Source organism: Besnoitia besnoiti, chromosome III (genome assembly GCF_002563875.1).
Source record: "Besnoitia besnoiti strain Bb-Ger1 chromosome III, whole genome shotgun sequence".
Lineage (NCBI taxonomy): Eukaryota > Apicomplexa > Conoidasida > Eucoccidiorida > Sarcocystidae > Besnoitia > Besnoitia besnoiti.
Genome location: NC_042358.1, coordinates 4,905,001 through 4,922,724, shown reverse-complemented (window position 1 = coordinate 4,922,724; position 17,724 = coordinate 4,905,001). Strand labels below are relative to the sequence as shown.

The 17,724-nt window shown below is 53.0% G+C and overlaps 5 protein-coding genes across 5 annotated transcripts; 3 read left to right on the top strand and 2 right to left on the bottom strand.

Moving 5' to 3' along the window:
- Window positions 1–811: 811 nt before the first annotated feature.
- BESB_049740 (putative dihydrouridine synthase) lies at window positions 812–3,695 on the top strand (the record flags this gene model as incomplete). The annotated part of the gene is made up of 11 exons (XM_029363425.1): window positions 812–897; window positions 1,034–1,134; window positions 1,240–1,278; window positions 1,421–1,531; window positions 1,633–1,784; window positions 2,059–2,118; window positions 2,338–2,387; window positions 2,522–2,763; window positions 2,869–2,918; window positions 3,055–3,178; window positions 3,451–3,695. 11 exons carry the CDS (start codon window positions 812–814, stop codon window positions 3,693–3,695), a joined length of 1,260 nt encoding a protein of 419 aa, XP_029220791.1.
- A 113-nt stretch (window positions 3,696–3,808) lies between these two features.
- BESB_049730 (transporter, major facilitator family protein) lies at window positions 3,809–6,074 on the top strand (the record flags this gene model as incomplete). Its single annotated transcript, XM_029363424.1, has 13 exons — window positions 3,809–3,949; window positions 4,008–4,068; window positions 4,180–4,273; window positions 4,330–4,372; window positions 4,433–4,706; window positions 4,858–4,951; window positions 5,012–5,061; window positions 5,164–5,229; window positions 5,349–5,381; window positions 5,443–5,497; window positions 5,556–5,614; window positions 5,724–5,882; window positions 5,977–6,074. 13 exons carry the CDS (start codon window positions 3,809–3,811, stop codon window positions 6,072–6,074), a joined length of 1,227 nt encoding a protein of 408 aa, XP_029220790.1.
- Window positions 6,075–6,310: 236 nt separating this feature from the next.
- Window positions 6,311–8,038, bottom strand: BESB_049720 (BTB/POZ domain-containing protein; the record flags this gene model as incomplete). The annotated part of the gene is made up of 7 exons (XM_029363423.1): window positions 6,311–6,447; window positions 6,535–6,646; window positions 6,760–6,984; window positions 7,093–7,247; window positions 7,378–7,539; window positions 7,657–7,842; window positions 7,942–8,038. The coding sequence occupies 7 exons, from the start codon at window positions 8,036–8,038 to the stop codon at window positions 6,311–6,313; spliced, it is 1,074 nt and encodes a 357-aa protein (XP_029220789.1).
- A 2,212-nt stretch (window positions 8,039–10,250) lies between these two features.
- On the top strand, window positions 10,251–12,940 carry BESB_049710 (3-demethylubiquinone-9 3-O-methyltransferase; the record flags this gene model as incomplete). The annotated part of the gene is made up of 5 exons (XM_029363422.1): window positions 10,251–10,269; window positions 10,643–11,128; window positions 11,424–11,514; window positions 12,155–12,395; window positions 12,767–12,940. 5 exons carry the CDS (start codon window positions 10,251–10,253, stop codon window positions 12,938–12,940), a joined length of 1,011 nt encoding a protein of 336 aa, XP_029220788.1.
- A 760-nt stretch (window positions 12,941–13,700) lies between these two features.
- On the bottom strand, window positions 13,701–15,984 carry BESB_049700 (uncharacterized protein; the record flags this gene model as incomplete). Its single annotated transcript, XM_029363421.1, has 3 exons — window positions 13,701–13,779; window positions 14,193–14,299; window positions 15,064–15,984. The coding sequence occupies 3 exons, from the start codon at window positions 15,982–15,984 to the stop codon at window positions 13,701–13,703; spliced, it is 1,107 nt and encodes a 368-aa protein (XP_029220787.1).
- Window positions 15,985–17,724: the final 1,740 nt, after the last annotated feature.

Below are 17,724 nucleotides of genomic sequence, written 5' to 3'. Positions count from 1 at the left end.
TCTTTCACTTCTCGGACCTTCCGCGAGTCAATGTGTGGGCTCAGCGCAGAAAATGATTAGTTGTCACCTTGCTAATGAGGTGCACTGGAGAGCTGCCTTCAGTGGGCACGGCAACCATCGTTGTAAGATCCGGCTATTCGCGCGCGCCGCTTCTGGTGTGTCTCGCTGCATCGCTGACTGCTGCACCAGCGACAGCATCTGGAAATTCCACCTGTAGCAGCATCAACATCTGGATGCGTACGCAGGAAAGCTGCCCGCATCCGCCAAAAATCTTTCTGAAACTAGCCTGCCTGCCACCAATATATACGTGGTTCCCAGAAACGAGTGATCCCTGCCCAGGAGGGCACTTCGTGCGCGTCTCCGCCTAAATAGGGCGCTACATCAATATCCGCGTTGACGCCACCCTGCAGTTCAAACGCTATGGCCGCCCAAAGAGTCCTCTGTAGAGCCTTGGGCTCCTTCTAATTCGCACAGATAAGATAGAGTAGCGCGGCAGCCAGGAGGGGGCACTTAACTGCGACTCGTGCGACTCACCAACCGCATAGGGGAATGAGTCTAGTCGACACCCCGCTTTCCCCGTCTCCCGCATGCATCGGCCGCAGCTTCTATAGTTAGTTTAGCCGGCAAATCGATATTTGCAACCCCAGCTCTTTTTCTCCGTATTTTGTTTGTCTTTGAGTTAAGATTTCCGATACCACACACCAGGATCTGGTCGCCTGTCAGACCTGTGATGCACGCATGGCCGCTGCGTGTCTAGCGGGGCCTCGGCCGCGACTGTGCGAAATGGATATCGACAGATTCCACATGACAAATGGGAACTGCCATCAACTCCCGCGAGAGAGAGGGGCCAATCCTCTCGGTTGCCCCAATGCTTGCGGTGACAAATACGCACTTCAGGTACCAAATAGCGGAGGTTGATCGCCAGCGGTGGTCGAGTTCGTTCGCCCCATATTTCGTAGTCTCGCAGCGAGAGTTGTTTCCGTGCCTGGTTGAGTATCAGCTGTGTCTGGTCTCGCTTGACTTGTCTGCACAGAAGTTTTATGCGGTGCTTCACGAAGGAGGCACAGCTATGGACTGAAATGGTCACCGATGGTGCAATTTTGCACAACTTGGATGGGCTGCAACAGAATCTTGGTAAGGCAGATAGATGTTCAGCAGTGCTTCACAGAGAAATCATCGGCAGCCATTGCTTGCCCTTGCGAAAATGAACTGTGACACTCTTGCATTTGCTTTATACAGGTCTGCGAGATGTCGAGCATCCGATCGTCTGCCAACTGGGTAAGTTCGCTTAAAGATGATTCGCGCGTTTGAGCGTGGCGCCTGCGTACTGCCTGTGTATCATAGTAGTTACTGTCCTTAACCAGCAACCACGTGCAACACGAGAAGAGGATGCAAGGGGCCTTCTCCCATTTTTACTCAGGAGGTTCAGATCCACGCGCGTTGGCCGAAGCTGGAAGACATGTTGAGCAGCTAGGATTTGATGAAATTAACTTGAATGTTGGTTGCCCGAGCAACCGCGTTGTTAGTCAAGGTTAGTCTTCAGCGTTATTGCTAAAGGGAGCGACTGCTGCGTAGATGTGCGAGGACGGAGAGTGTGAGTTGCTCGACCGGTGCCCTCGGTGCTATGCACAGGCTGTTTCGGCGCTGCATTGATGAAAACGCCGGAGCTTGTTCGAGATATCGTTCACGAAATTGGAAGGCAAGTACAAATTCCCGTTACAGTGAAGACACGCATTGGGTACGACTCCTGTGACTCCCGTGATTTTCTGAGAAACTTCGTTGAGGTGAGCATACCCTGACAGGCTGTTCAGCGAATTGAGGGGAAGTCCGGTGGGGCGTGGATGCTTGCTTGCAATGGGACTTGCTCTCGAGCACGTGATACAATCCACTACATCGACACTTGCTTAAGTTTCGTGAGCACGGGTTAGACAAGGGCACTCGATTACTGCACACCCATGGAAGCCGCAGACCGCACACACACGAGCATGTTGCTATCGGCTGTACCCGAGCACACGCCATAGGTATGACGATTATTGCGTGCGGATCTGCTTTCTGCAGACAGTCGCTGCGGGCGGTTGCCGACATTTCGTTGTCCATGCTCGAAAAGCGTGGCTGAAGGTACTGGCAGGACCATATGACAGCAATTACAAGCTGCTCCTGCGGCGTTTCCGTGTGCACAGGCCGCCTCATATTCATTGCCCTTCGCCTTGCTTGTTAGAAGCATACATACCACCACCAACTGGGACGGGCACGGTCTGGTACGCTACTGAGAGTCTGATCGGAGGCTGGCTTTGGCAATCGACTCAATATTTGTCGCTGTTGTGGTCTGGATATCAGGGAGTTGATCCAAAAAAAAACCGCTCCGTTCCGCCGCTTCTTTACGGACGGTAGGGCCTTGCATGGCTGACTTGAAAAGGTTGGGTTCCTGGGGCATTGCCTACTCTTGCGGTTTGGGCGCCTGAAGCGCTACCTCACTGTGGCGACCCCAGGATCGCTGTTCCTAAATGCTGTCCGCATACAGGGTGTATGACCTTTGTGACCGCTTTCCGGAGTTGGATTTCTCCCTAAATGGGGGCGTCACATCAATTGAACAAGCTCTTGATCTTACAGCGGGGAGATGGTCGGACGGCACGGCCGAGATGGACGCGATTCTGCGGCGGATAACCAAGGACGGAGCGGTGAAGCCGCTGAAAGGGGTGATGATAGGGCGTGCTGCAAGCAATGACCCGTGCATCCTTGCGAGCGTCGACACGGATTTTTACGGTAAAAGGAACTGGCCGGGCGTAACTCCTGATGGTCCTCTTTGCTCCTTTAATGAGGCACAACGGGGCTCAGATTAATTTGATTGTCCCCGTTGCTGTTTGTCAGGTACCAATGTCAATCCGCCGACCACAGGCTGTCGTCGAGCAATTCTAGACGTACGCACCTGCTGCCATCCGTGATCTTCCTCACCCACGGATGGTATCGGGGCCGGCCCTCTCCCCTGCTGGCGAAGTCCGTAATGCATCACGCTCCGGCCAAATCCACTGTAGTGGTTTGTATTTTGTCACTCAGGCGTACAGAGAATACCTTATCCAATGCACCGACGATGGAGGTCATAGTCTGTTTTCTCTGCTGAAACCGGTGCTAGGCGTGCTAAATGGAATGCCTGGACACAGGCTGTTCCGGTTCACGTTAGGTAAGGTGCAACGGAATACTCTGCAGCCGGGCGCGGGCAGGCAATTATCCGGCACGAGGGGATGCACTAGGAACCATAATACCCCTTGCTGTTTCAAGCAGGGAGGTTTTGAACCATTACATATTAAGGAGCGAGACCTGGTGGGGTCAGGCTTCGAGGGAAGGGTGCACCAGGCAGTCACGCCTCATATCCCTTCAGTTACGGCATTACCGGCGGGGAAGTGCCGAAGACCCCCGACAGACGTGTGGACACCGTGCTCGTTCCTCCTTCAGATCATTTGATGAGAGACAAAACTCGCGAGTGGACTGCGGAAGAGGTCCTCTCGCATAGCATGACGGTGATCGAGGAAGCGTTCCCAGGCGTCCTCGAATATCCTCTTCGGCGCCCCAAACAATGCCGGTACGAGGAGATCGCGACCAAAAAAGCGGAGGTGACGGAGACGGCGGATCTTGACCATGCCACAAATTCTTCATCACCCCAAGGTGGTACAACCGTCGCCACATCGGTAATTGTGTGACGTCAATGTATGTACAGCTGATAGACGTTAAGAGGATAAATTGCGAACGCAAGGCGTCGACGTCAATTGCTGACCGGGCTGCGGACGTCCAGAATTTTATGCTACGACCAAGAATGGGGGATCTCAAGACAGCGGCGGACACCATGTCCTCCAAGATTTCTGATATAAACGCGTGGGCGACAAATTTCGCGAAGACACCGATCGGGATCGGCCATGGCCTACTTACAATTTATGCGATCGGCTACACGATACAGGTGCCTAGCTTTTTGTGTAACAGACGGGAAGTGTAGTGTACGCTCGTGTCTTTTCTAGATTGCTCTTCTGCCGCACGTGATTATGGAGCTCAAACAGCCGGTCCAGGTAAAACCAGTGCGTTCTGTTTTTCCGGAACTGCAATTCGTTACCTGCCTGCACGGTGATTAATCCACAGGTTAATGGCTTTATCTTAGGCAAGTTCGACCGGAAAAGACGTGCACAGTGTCAGAATGCATACTCTGTTCAGGAGCATTCGCGTTTTTCCAGCTGGTCGGAGCTCTTGTATTTGGCCGACTGGCGGACTTCATAGGACCAAGGAACGCGTGAGCCTTTTCGACAGTGACGGTCCTTTGTGAGTCACAATGGCTCTGTGAACCAGCTTTGTCTTGGCGCTCGGGTCATCCGCAACAATGTATATTTTGGTGAGCGACGAGGTTGTTTTGCATCACAACAGGCGTCAGTTGAGGTGGCAAATGGTATAGATGGCAATTGCCACCAACATGGCTCTGCTCTTCGTGAGCCAGGTCCCGGCAATATGCATGCATGGTTTCCAAGCTGCCGTTTTTCTGGTGTGCTTGGAGACAGATGAAAAACACCGAACACCTTCCATCGCTTATTTGAACCTATCGTATGGGGTCGGCATGATAGCTGGAGGTTTCGTGGGGGCTCTAGCGAGCGCCTTTCTGGGGGCACGCGGAACGCTTCTTGTTTCTGGAGTAATACAGTTATTCGGATGCTTTTTAGCCTTCGCTTTGGGTACGAGAGTCACTGAACTCATGATATCGATGCTTCAAGATTGTGAGCTTCAGACGATTTCCATGAGTTGCATGCGCCGGAAAGGTTGCCAACTCGGAATGGTGGGTGCTCAGATCCCGCAATTGTCGTACTGAGGATACTTCGGTCGCAGGCCTTCACCTGCTGAAAACTGAGTGGAGCAGAGTCGTCGAAATCGTCAGAAGAACGGGGTCTCTCTGCGTTTTGCTTCTTGTTGGACTTATGCCGTAAGACTTATGGTGCCATTGGCATTTTTCCGATTCAGAAGTTTTATCGGACAAAACCAGGATTCTTATGACACGATTTGCTTTCACAGCTGTTGCTGTCGACCAGTTCGGTGAGTTATTGAACGCAAACCAGCTTCGCGCGTAAAACATTTTACGGAGTCACAGGACTAACGGTAGAGAGACACCGCCACTCTGAATCGCACCCTGCTCAGACGCTGTGGTTCCACAGCCGTCTCAGACGAATTATCTAGTTGCGCTGATTGGCGTAGTCACTTTCGGTAGGATCCTGTTTTCTTTGTTCCCATATTTCTATGCATACTGCACATTCACAGCGGCTGAGGGTACAGCTCTCCACTGCACGAGTTCCCCGCGATTACCGAGTGTTGCATCTATCCAGGTCTTCTGGCCCCAGCCCTCGCAACAAAGTTCGGTAATCAACGGCCAACTTTTGTGAGCGCATGGATAATACTTGGAGCTCAATCGATCATCAGGTGATGTCTCATGTGAGAGATACTCGGTCCCGGTCGCTTTGGTTGGCTACCTGATGTCCGTCTGCTTTCTCCTCGTATCTACTAAGGTGCCTCACTGCACTGAAAACATTCAGGCTCCTTGGAATCGGACCGATATCCATAAGCATGATACTCCTTTGCCTACTGGCACCACGTAAGTCCTGCACGTCAGCGATGTTTGTCCGACGACACATGACTGATATGCGGGCAGTGTGCGCCGGTGCAGTCTTGTAAGGTCCGATCAGCGTCAGACGCCGTCCAAGTTTCTCACGCCTCTGTCAGGTATATCTGCGCTACATCACAGATGACAAAACGAGTCGAGGCATCTGAATTCGGCTCGACTTTGGGCCTGAACAGCGCCCTCTTCTTCGCTGTCGCGGGTCTCTCTCAGTTTGTTGGCCTTCCGTTGTACGCATACTACGGTATGCTTTTCTACTGTCCTAATGGGAATGCTTCTCTACATACTCTCGCGTGCAGGAATGCGAGCATATTGGGGTCTCTGTGTTGCCCTATCAGGTGCGCTCAGCTTTTATATCTTCGTCCTGGACGAGGAGACATTTAAAGCGTACCCGCCCGATGCCGCCTTGTCGGAGGGTCTCAGTGTGTTTCAGTGAAGCTTGCTCTTATTCTCCAAGTGTGTACTTGATTTTCTGTGACGAGGCAGCATGCCTTCGATGCTGTAAGTGTGAATTGGTCCCTAGTTCGATCTGTACAGTGCGTCGATTTGAACGCTTTTGATGGCACACGAGAAAGCTGGAGAAATCCGAGCTGTTCCCTTATTGCCGCCGTCCTCTCACACTAGTTATACGACATTGTAAAACCTTTTACAAACCATTTAAAAAAGGAATTTTCACACTTGCTTCATCTCCTTTGACGGTGCTTCCATAAGACGGAAAGTGGCAGGTACGGGAAAGGGAGCAGTTGAAGCAGAGCCTCGTAGAGCTTGCCACAGAGTCCACGCGTTGGTATGTTGCAAGTAGTTTTGCCCTGCAGTACGCATCCAAAGGCAACTGTCACTCCCACCTGGACGTGACTTATGTGCGACAGAGACACACATCTGGTGCAGTGACTTACCCGCTTGTAGCAGCTTCTGCGAACTGATCTGCTCGGCAAAAACCATAATATCAGCGATAGTGTGATGATCCATGCTTTGAATCAAAGCGTCCTGGCATAAATCTCCGAGGCCCTGTACAACCACAACCACGCATGGTCTTTGGCGAGCGTTTATATTATCCCTGCTCTTTGCACACTGCTACCACCAAATGAAGGGCAGTAAAAGCTAACGGACTGCACTCATACCTTTATATCGTACTTGTCCGCGGCAGCGAAAAGCAGCAAGATATCATTGATTTTTTTTATTTTGTTGACGTTCTTGCATGCTTTATTTGAACCTTCCAATAACGAGCAGCGATCGTAATGAATGAAATCAAGCATTTGCTTGGTGATATGCGGAGGCAGGTCTTCAAACTTGATCTCCGATTCTGTTGCCTCTTTGAATCTGCCTTCCAGCATCGCCTGGAGCACCTACGCATCAATGTACCGCACGACACGGGGGCATCGGCGGCTGAGTGACACACAAACTCCTCGTTTGAAAGGTGTCTTCTGATTGACCAAACGCGAAGGGGTCCTTACCTCTGACCGGGCGGCAAGCATGAAACGAGAGGCTCGATAAGCTTCCTTCCCACAGACAACGGAAATGTCTCGAGTTTGATCTCTCTCGCAGTACTTGACTATGTCTTGCTTGAAAGAACTGGATGCCGCCTTGCTGGCGTCTCTCAGGGGTCTTGCTGGTTACACATCACACGGACAAGGCTCACCACTAGAGCTCCTGGCTTCGTATGGCGAACGAACTTTCATCGTAACCTGCACGTGCATATCTTACATGATGTGAGTTCCATAGCAACGTGCATATCTTACAGGATGTGAGTTCCATAGCTATTTGTATCTCACACCTCACGCGGAGAGCACCATCAACTAGCCACTTCTGTATGCTTGCGTCGCTGGGGGAGTAGGAGAACCTGCGGCCGTCTCCACCTCTGAAATACTTTTTTAGGGGGTCGCCTAAGCGCGTCCGCGGAACTGGCAGGACAAAGGAGGAGATACATGCGAAACACCATTGACCGTTTGCTCTCAAAGCCAGTAGATTATCTCGGGGGCACAGGAAAACGGAGTACTTTTACTGCGTGCTCGATTTACCTGGCTGGTCTTCCTCATCAAGAAAACAGGCTGACCACTTCGCTACGACAAAATCCTTGGAACCTCGATACATAAGAGATATATCGATACTGTTAACGGAGCTATGCTGCTTCTGTCCGTTTGGAAAAAGCCATAACGCGAAGTCGTGAAATGTTGTGCTTTCCAGGCGGGTGCATCCGTCAGTTACTGCAAACAAACCATGCACACACGCGTGCCGTCATTCTCCTCGCGAGACGGGTCGATTTCGCCGCGGCAGTCGGCACTGCAGAGTGTTGTCAATCTCACGTTCGTTCTGGGCCATTTCTCGTAGGTCGAGGAAGTCTTTGACTTCCCAGGTGTAAGTCACTATCTCCCAGTGCATCTTTGTAGTCACCGCTTCCATTGTGCGAATTACAAAAAAAATATCAAGAGAATACTGCCTGCGAGACAAGCCTAGGTCGATACGATTTCAAGAATATCAGTGTGCGAGGCGTTTTTGCGTGCGATTGGCTGCAAAAACCTCTACACGGCCAAAGGAAAGCCAAACCAATGACTGCAAACTGACACACACAAATTGCCAAAGAACTGAAACGATATAATTGGCCAACACTAACAAATTACGCAGGGCTTCTCATGTTGGCATCGTCTTAAGTTGACACCAAGGCACTGCCGCATTAACACACAGCCAGTAGCAACACATAACAGGGAAAAGAGGAAAGAGGCACCCGAGCCGTCGAAACCGCCTTTAAAACAGTTCACAGACAAACACAGCGTGACTGACATGCAGAGCAACAAAAGAAGTGGCTCAAAAATTGAGCAGCGCTTGACCACAGCGATGCTGCACGTCGAGAGCCGTATTTTCCCTCTGAGAGTCCAACGGGAAGCCCTGAACCACCACCCAGAGGCAACAATGACAGTGAACTGCTGACCAATGCTAGAACACTGAATTCCACACTGCGGCCTTAGAGTACAATTTATGAAGCTCTGCAGGCTTGCACGGAGACAGTATCAGCACATGCTAGCGGAGCATCCCACATCCTGCCCATCTTACGTCACTGCTTGCACCGGCGGCACAAACAGATCCTGTTTCTCCATGCTTTAAATTGTAGGTTCATCCTTGCTGTGCTCAAGTGCGGTGCGCCCGCGGAATGGAATGTTGTGTACTAGCAACACATGCCCCTTCTTGCTAAAGTGTTGTCGGGACGAGTCTATGCTTGTGTTTATTCCTCTACTACGGAGAGGGGACGCGAGACGTCAGCATTTTGCTGAACCCGGCCACTGTAAAAGAGAGCTCGAGGGGATGCGGAGGAGCCGGGATGACGCGAAAAGGGCAGATCCAGGCTCTAAGCGGTCAGCTTGCGGCCTGGAGTACTATTCTGTTCTACAGTACGACGGAGCGACCCGCAAGAGGGGCCCTGAATAGTTCTGTGTGCACTATGCAGTAGACAGCGCAACAGCAGCCAACTGGTAACTCTCGGAGGGCCGCGCGTATCAGCGTCGTCTGCCTGATGCAAGAAACAAACGCTGCGGCCGGTAAATTCGGTATGACCCAAATATTTCACTGTAGGATGCCTTGAATTCTTCTTTGGAACTCCACTGCAGTTTTGCCTATTGAGGCTGAAGAGGACTCAAGACCTCTTTTCCGTGTGGACCCTGACATGTGCACCGATCAAACAGTCTGGCGCACTGAGCAAGCCGGGTGTCGCTTGGCACCCTTGGCTGCTCGCTTCAATGCAGTAGAGCGCCAGCAGCACTGGAGCTGCCTTTGGCTAGGCTATAACTTAAACTGCATGCTGGCAGGTCCTGGCAGAAAAACGACTTGTACGTGGTACTTCGTTCCACGACCAGCGTGCCTGAGGATGTATCATCAGCTATCCCGTGGAACGGTGTGCATGCACGCGGCCTGGGGCGGTACAACCCGCTCAAGCTGCATGGCCACCATTGCAACGAAAAGTGGAGGACACTATTGACGAAAAGGGGAGTCAAAATTCAAGTACCTTTTAGTTCTCGGCGCGCACGGGGTAGTCAATGGCTCTTGCGTGTTATGGAGGCGGGAGGACGAGCGCGCCACAACGACGAAAGAATAATGTTACATAACAGCGACTGCTTGTCGCATGAACACCTGTCTCCTGACCGACTCGTATTACCAACGGCATCGGCGGGAGCTCAGTTCTCGCGTTCTGTCCCCAATTTTTCAGGAGGATTGCCGGTGCACATTTTTGATTCGCCCACGCGAAAGGGGACAGCTCTTTTGAAGTTGAATGTACTTCTCTTGTACCGTTGATTCGGCCACCAGCGCACGCGTTCGACACAACCCCCTGACAGAGAGAATCCCGTCCACAGAAACTGGGATACCGTATTCTCTTTCTGCAGGTGCGCGCCACTTCCAAGCTACGCTAGTGTGCCTTCGAAGGACGCACGCAAATCTTGCTGCTTGATGCGTCCACGTCCATCAATTCCCGAATGCAACGGCCAGCCAAGGGGTCACTTTTCCTCAGCTCTGTTCCCGCAGCCTGACAAGTAGTAGGTCACGGTATCATCACGTACCTTGTTGCAGTGCTGGGTATTCCTTTCTACACAGTTGACATTGCGTCAGCAATCGTTCCTTCGTTGAGATGGCAGTCCGGATAGTTGGTGCGCTTTTGCGGACCACGCCGTCGTCGCTTCAGCCGAGGTCGCTATGCAGGTTTTCTCGTGAACAGCGAAAGAGGAATAGCTGGTTGCTCTCGCACTGTTGTCCGAGTCAACGCGGTGGACTTCGAGTTCTTTTGAATGATTGCGAGTCGACCTTTAGTTCCTCTCTCTGTTCTTGCCGGGCGCTGCTCCAAAGTTCGACGGCTTCTTCGGCCCACGGTACGCAAAGTCACTTCCGTCTTCAGGACACCTACAGCTACCGAGCGCAGCCGCGCCAAGCATGCGCACTGCCTGCCTTTTGGACTTTCTGCTGACTCGGGAATGCCGTTAGAAGAGAGGTTGACTGAGCGATCGTGTTCTGTTCTATTCTCAGGCGCACGCCTTCTCTCTACGGCGGCTAAGGACCACGTCACGCGGGAAGGCGCCACAGGAAAAAGAGCTCAAGATGACTCTACTTGCCGGCAGACAGACTTTGCCTTCTCATCTGCGTCAACTGTGAGCCCAAGTGAGGTTCGGCACTTCGACGACTTGAGTGGTGAATGGTGGGACCTTAATGGCCTGTTCGCTGCTCTGCACGACTACAATCCACACAGGGTGGGCTTCATCAAAGATAATCTTCAGAAGATCTGCCTTTTTCAAGAAATTCTGCGTCATCGAGGGGTGCAGAATGGAGAGAAAGAAGCCGCTTCTGCGCCACAAGCGAAGGACACTCATGGAGTGTTGAAGGGAATCAGAATCCTTGATGTCGGCTGTGGTGGAGGCATCTTGGCTGAGGTCATGGCGAGGGAAGGCGCTTTTGTTACAGGGGTTGATGCTTCACCAGACGCTGTCCGCGTTGCGGAATCCAGACGCACGAAAGGTAAGCCCAAAACAGATTCCGTTGAGCTGAGCGCGAGACGGGAGATGCCCAGTGCGTGCGTTTCCCTCGGGGTACGGTACCCACCCTATCTCGCCTCAAATTCTTGACAACACTCACCAGGGACTTCGTGGCCGCGTGCAAAGCAGCAGTGTCTACGAGTGTGCGTGCGAACGGGTGTATCTTTGAAGGATAGCTTTCGGAGGTTTATGACGAATCTTTGTACCGGCAACTGCTTTCGGAACGCCGCGTATCCCCCCTGACTATGGGCTTGTCTGGTTTCCTCTCGCTTGACCAGGCCCCTACGCCGCGGATGTCAGAGACAGGCAGCGGTACTTCCACGGTTCCCTCGAGGAGTTTTGCAGTGGCTCTGCAGCACAGGCGCCCACGTAAGTTTCTAGAATCTGCCGAGTGCCGCTGTACAAGGCGTGGGTAAAGCGTGCATTTGTGTGGATGTTAACGATGAATCGGGCACTTTCTTTCAAACTCCCAGGATCCCCTGGCCGTGCGAGCAGATTCAGAGCCCCTGTCTGTGTAAGCGGCGATTTTTCCAGAGCCGCAGGCCTCTTCCTGGCGCGGTGAGGTAAAATGGCGTCCGAAAGCGTGATTCATACCACTTAGACAGCACTGCCTCAGAAATCGCACTGCTGGGATGTCGGTACTCGACAACTCGAGGCGCTGCCTGCACACGCACATGTGGTCTACGCACTGTTAACTGAAGGGGGCCGACTGTTCATCCAGGGTAGCGGTGATTTCAAGCGAGGGTGAAGATGCCGCTTGAATTGGCAGTTGCCCCGGGCGACGTAACTAAGAACGAACGCAGACGCGGATCAAACAAAACCTGACTTTCCTAGACGTAGGCGCGGCTGCTTTGTACCCGTGTTGTGGCGTCTATGCAAGCCGTACGGGTTATTCTACGAACAACGCAGGGAAGACTGATTTCAGGGGGCAAATCAACTCGTGTGCATGGGCGCAGTATTGACTGGCTGGACCCAGCGTCTTTCGAGGCTGTGCGTTATTCTTTCGCAGGAGCCTCCCCGACAGCCGCTTTCCCAACCCGCCGCGAAGCCTCTTTGACGTCGTCGTCTGCTCTGAGATGCTTGAGCATGTTGAGGGTGGTTTGACTGGCGTTGAGAACGTTATTGCAACTGCGGCGCGAAAGGCGCTCGCTCCTGGAGGCATGTTCGTTCTGTCGACTCTGAACAGGACGCCAGAGAATTACCTAGCCTCCATCGTTACAGCGGAGCACATCTGCGGCCTTGTTCCAAAGGTGAGGATTGTTTACTCTCTCTTCGACGTGAGGGCCGGAAGTAGCCTCAAGTTGACGTGCCAACTTGCTGTAGGTTCCACAGAAGGCATCTGGGGGTGAAGAGAGAGACAAATCAGCTGTGTGTACAGCACGTTGTTTCGTCAGCTCGTCATCTCGAGCGTCTTCAGACACCCTCGTGATCGACGCGCAGATGCTTTCGGGCCAGAAATCAACTCATTGATCACCGAAGTCTTGTTTTACACCGAAGGCACACAGGAAAGGAGAACCGGCGAGAACCATGCCGATGGACGCCCACCTGGTTCAGTGCCCGCGAACTGACTGGACAGTGCTTGCGTCTGCTCTGCTGTCTTGGCTTGTGTACCGAAATGCAGGGGACACATGACTGGCAGAAATTTCTAAAACCTGAGGAGCTACAGGAGATTGGGGAAAGACACGGCCTGCGGCTGCTGGAGCAGCGCGGCTTCTTTTATTTTCCGGTGCTTCGGGCATTTGTGCGGGAGCCGTTGTGCAGGTTCATGTTTGCAATGGCATTCGAGAAAATCTGAGGGAGGATTGGTATCTGTCTCGTTCCCCCACTTGCAGTGTAACAAAACGAAATCGTTTGTCATGTGCTACTTCTACTTTTTTTTCCTGTCTTGCGTGGAGTGATTCGCTTCAGAATAGTTCCGCTGGGGATACCGCCCCAAACCGTACTTAGCATACACTGACTGTCAATAACGAACTAGACGCTCCGCAAAATGACCGGCTCGGCTAAAGGACTCCTTAGATGGCCGTCTCCCTCCGTGACTGAAACAGGAACGCGGCGCTCTGAACTATCCTGCTCTCCTGGGCATTTGTGTGCACCACCTGATCTCGCGTCGCTGCCCTTCTACATGTTTCCACGAGAGAAAGGAGTGCGCTATTTTGGTAGAGCTCACTAGTCACCAATCCCCTACGCGTGTACGCCCGCGCTGACGCTCCCACAGTGAGCAACAAGAATGAGAGACGAAGACTTCAGCTGAGAATCGAGTAGTCGTTCAGCACACAGAGAAGCGAACGTTTGGGGGATTTGAAACTGCTTTCTCTTGTGACCAACCGCTTTTCAAATGAGATAGCAGAACGAGAGGAGGCCCGTGGATCGGACTACGAAGACATTTTACACATGCACGCCCAGGCCCAACAGCCCGGGATCAACACTTCTTCTCGGAGATCTCTCCGGAATCACGCTTCCGCGAGGCAAACAGCCTTCACCTTTTGGACACACGCATACATTTTTATGTATGCATAGGCGTGCATTCAGCTGTGATGTTCCGACACTCTCCAGCCTCATTCCCGGCGGAGCTTAGCGTCGAATTTGGCTCGCTCGCGCAAGGGGAGCTCACCGTACCGCATGATTCGCATCTGCCTGAATACAGAAAACAGGAAGGGATCCTGCGTCTTTACCCAACTGGTGGTACCGAGGTGCAAGAACCGTGCCCAACATATTTGTGGAGTCCATCCGAAACGCAAGGTTTACACGGCTGGAACAAAGCTTCGTTACCTGGCGTAAAATCGCAGCCGTTCACTGCGGGCATTCTGCGTCGAAGACCGTGCACCAGACACTGTATCTCTACAATAGGCATCGAAAGCGCTGCACCAGAGGACTATTTTCCGGAAGCAGCCACGGCTACTCTTCGCGTAGCAACGCGCTGCTTCGCCTGGGCGCCCCACAACGTCTTGACAGTACAACAATCCTGTTTGACACGTTGAATGCAACCGCAGCAGACCGCGAGGCGGTCTCCGGCACTTCAACGCGGAAGACCTGATTCCGAGACTCACGGAAGAATCGGACAGACGTGCGCGTTTCTGGAGTAGCCTGAGATGAACCGCCAAGCCTTCTCGCACGCCGTCTCGAGCTTCTCGACACTCCCTCCTTGAACCTCTTTCTGAACGCATTCAGGTCCCAGGGATGCATACACATAGACACTATACCATATATATTCCTGGTATGAGGGGCCTGCCGCCCGCCCTCTACATGTGTCAGGGAAACCCGAATTACGGGTTGCTTATGCGTCTAGCTTTAAATAAATGCTGGCCCCTCCACCGGAGGCGTATCTGCAGAGGTGACTGTCCCCAGTTTTCACCGGAAATGGATACCTGTTCTGTTTTTGATGATTCTAACACCTCTGGCGCTAAAGGACAAAACTGCTGCTGCTCTATAATGCTAAGCAAATCTAAAGGTATGTTATGCGAGATCTTTACAGAACCATTCACTATTTTATATCTGTTTGATTGACATTTAGCCGCTAATATACAATCATCCAAGATATATTTATCTATCGCAGGTTCGGTCTAATGTACCGTTATACTATATAGATCACATGGCTTCTGGTACTTTGGCATACCAGCTTCACTGGCTCGTCCTGCGGACGCGGCGGGTTAAGTCACATCTTGGTTGCCGTGTCAAACAAATTTCTATCCCCGGATACCACTCCTTGCAAAACGACAAAGGTCTGTTCAGGCCCCGGCTGCCTAGCGTTGCTCCCTGACGGCCCGAGGCCAGTATGGGGATTGTGACAAACACACGAAAGCGCTGCGGTATCCGTGTAATGGGGCTTACAGTAGTAAAGCGTACATGCACTCCGTCTTGCCGCCTGTATCAACACCGGGGTGCCAAGCTGTGCAGCAGCTTGGCCAGATAGAATCTTACCTGACACAAGATGCACGTTCTGGCCTTCTTCCACATGACGACCTGCTGATGCTGTTTCAAGGTCAGCGACGAGGGCTCCCACTGTTCCGCTGCAGTCAAGGACTGAGGCGCGGCAGATCCAGTCCAGCCATTCGAAATGACAAGTCTCGCCTTGCACGCAGACTGTGGAGTCCCATCCAAATTCCCTGGGCCTTCTGACTGAATGTGTGACTTCTTTTTCCCAGCCTGCTTGGAGTCTTTCTTCTCGGGTGCCTCTGGAGCGCTCTTCTTGGGCGCCTTCATTCCGCCCTTCTTGGCATCGCTCGTAAAGAAACGTAGGGCAGGTGAGGCCGGGAAATGCAGCGTCCCAAGAAAGCCCCCAGGTCCGCCGGAAAGACAACCCCGTCTCCAAGGCAGTTGCCTACGCAGGATCTGAGAGGAAGAGCTGGACTGCGCCGCTTTCCGAGGCAACGCACGCGCAGGGGAACAGGGCTGCGAATGCCCTGCCTCACTGCCGGCAGAGCTGTGGTCCCCAAGGGCCATGAAGACACTGGTGTGCGAACTGGAAACTGGATGACGCGCGCGCGGCACTGAGCGGCGCAGAGCGCCGCTCAGTGCCGCGCGCGCGTCTGCCTGAGGCACATTCCCCCCCTGAGGCGGATGCCGCTCCCCAAGCCTGGCTTCCCTGCCAGCATCCTGCACACCCCTCGGTTCAGGCGCCACACTCGACCGCCGCATCAGCTGGTTAGAACTGCATGCCACAAATTCATCGGGCTGACGGACTGATGCGCAGCATGCGCGGAGGGAGCGGGTGGCTGTGCGCGGATGGGGCCACCGAGCAAGCGAGCGAAAAGTCTGGGAAACAGAGCCAGTGACAGACTCCTGGAGAAGGCGCGACACGCAGTGTGTCCCCGGCGCTGCGGAGCGAACGCAACTTGCCATCTTAGACGCGGGAAAGACGACAGGAGATGGTCCCGTGGCGCTTTGCCGCTTGAAACACAGCGGAGACGAGTCGGATCTGCTGCAGCCAGCACCGGAACTCTGGCCGTTGCCCACCACCACCGAGGGACACAGTCTGGAAAAAAAGAAATCCCCCCATGCAGGCAGAAACTCTTCGTCTCTTGGGACTGTGGAGCCAAACAGGGAAACAGGTAAACGACGACTGCAGAGAGACAGCAGATTACTATCGGACAGATTGTGAGGCAGGCCCCTGAAGACAGCGAACGCGATCGTAACGCCAAGGCAACACGCTACCAGGGGGTCCGAGATCGCCCCAGCTGTTAATCACCTCAGAAGGACAATGTCCTTCAGTAAAGTACGCACATCACTTTTCCACACACCAAGAGGGTCTCTGCAAGAAGGAACTCTTGCTCGACAGTGTCAACCGGTGACACGCGCATGCAAGGGTTTTCTCCAGGGAAGCGCATGCAACCATGCCAGCGGAATTCTGCCTTCGGCTGCTTCGAGGCGCCCTTGACGAGTAACTTATCGCGAACACTCTCGAAAGGCAGCAATAGTTCCCTAGGCACTCTGCACGCGGTAATAGTGACTGAGAGCAGTGGCCACTGCGAGCGCCTCACAGCCAAGAAAACTATGAGCTGTTGATACTCGTACCTTCAGCCTAACAGCAGACTACGTAAGCCTGTGTTCGTGTGTTTCCCTCCCTGCTGGCCTTAGCTGCTCGGTAGCACTAGAGCGTCTTTGGTGAACTCGTGGACTTGTCACTCTGTTCTCTGCGCAAACCAGAGCGGTGGGTAGACGCGCTCGTTTCAAAAGTGTGCCACAATAAGTAGAACAGCGTTCCGAGGACCGTGACCGCCGCGTGTCCCAAATTCAGACAGCGCATACAGAAGCTACCGAATGGGCATTTATTGGAGCACACACAAGGTGCAGGGAAACTGCTCACTCGGGGCTGCCAATACGGGAAGCAGGCGGCTTTGCCGACAATGGGAGTAGGCTTTTTACCAAGGGTGAATCCGACTCCTAACACACATACGTCCCGACACCACATTTCTACAACAAAGTCGCAGCCTGGGTCACTAGCGTTGAGTACGGGCCTGGTAAACGTTGGACGAGCTAACAGGAAGTTCTACTGGAAAGTAAGCTCAGGCGCTGTGCTGACGCCAGCACGCGTTCCGGTTTATCATGCGTCAGCAAAGGGCATGAACCCGTGACTTGCAGGAGCACATCCGAAGAGCGAATGAAATAATCGCGCTATTCCGGTCGCTCGACAGCTTTTTACGAGCTGCCCTACTTCAGCGTTTGTTTCTGCGTCTCCTGCTACTTTGTGTACCCGTAGGAAGATGCTAACAGGCTTCCCATTGACTCGCGCACAGCGTTCCTCAGATAAAAACTCCGGTGTTGTCGAAGCCACAGCTTAGGGCAGCAGGGGGGCATTTCCCTCCATTGACAGTTCACCGACGCGTCATGGCTTAGACTTCAAAACGACCTGCGTTTATCGAGCAAGGCACAAAAAACGGCATCCACGCTTTCAAAGATACTAGAAAACCTTTATTTAACAAGTGAACACTGGCAAGGGCACTTGCGTAGACACAATAAGCTGCATTGGGTGCCTCAGACAGTGCCGCTCCACTGACATGCATCGTATTCGTGCCAGCTGTGCGCTGAAACTCCCTGTCAAGCTGCACGGAGCAAACACTCTCAACGGACAACGCCGTCGCG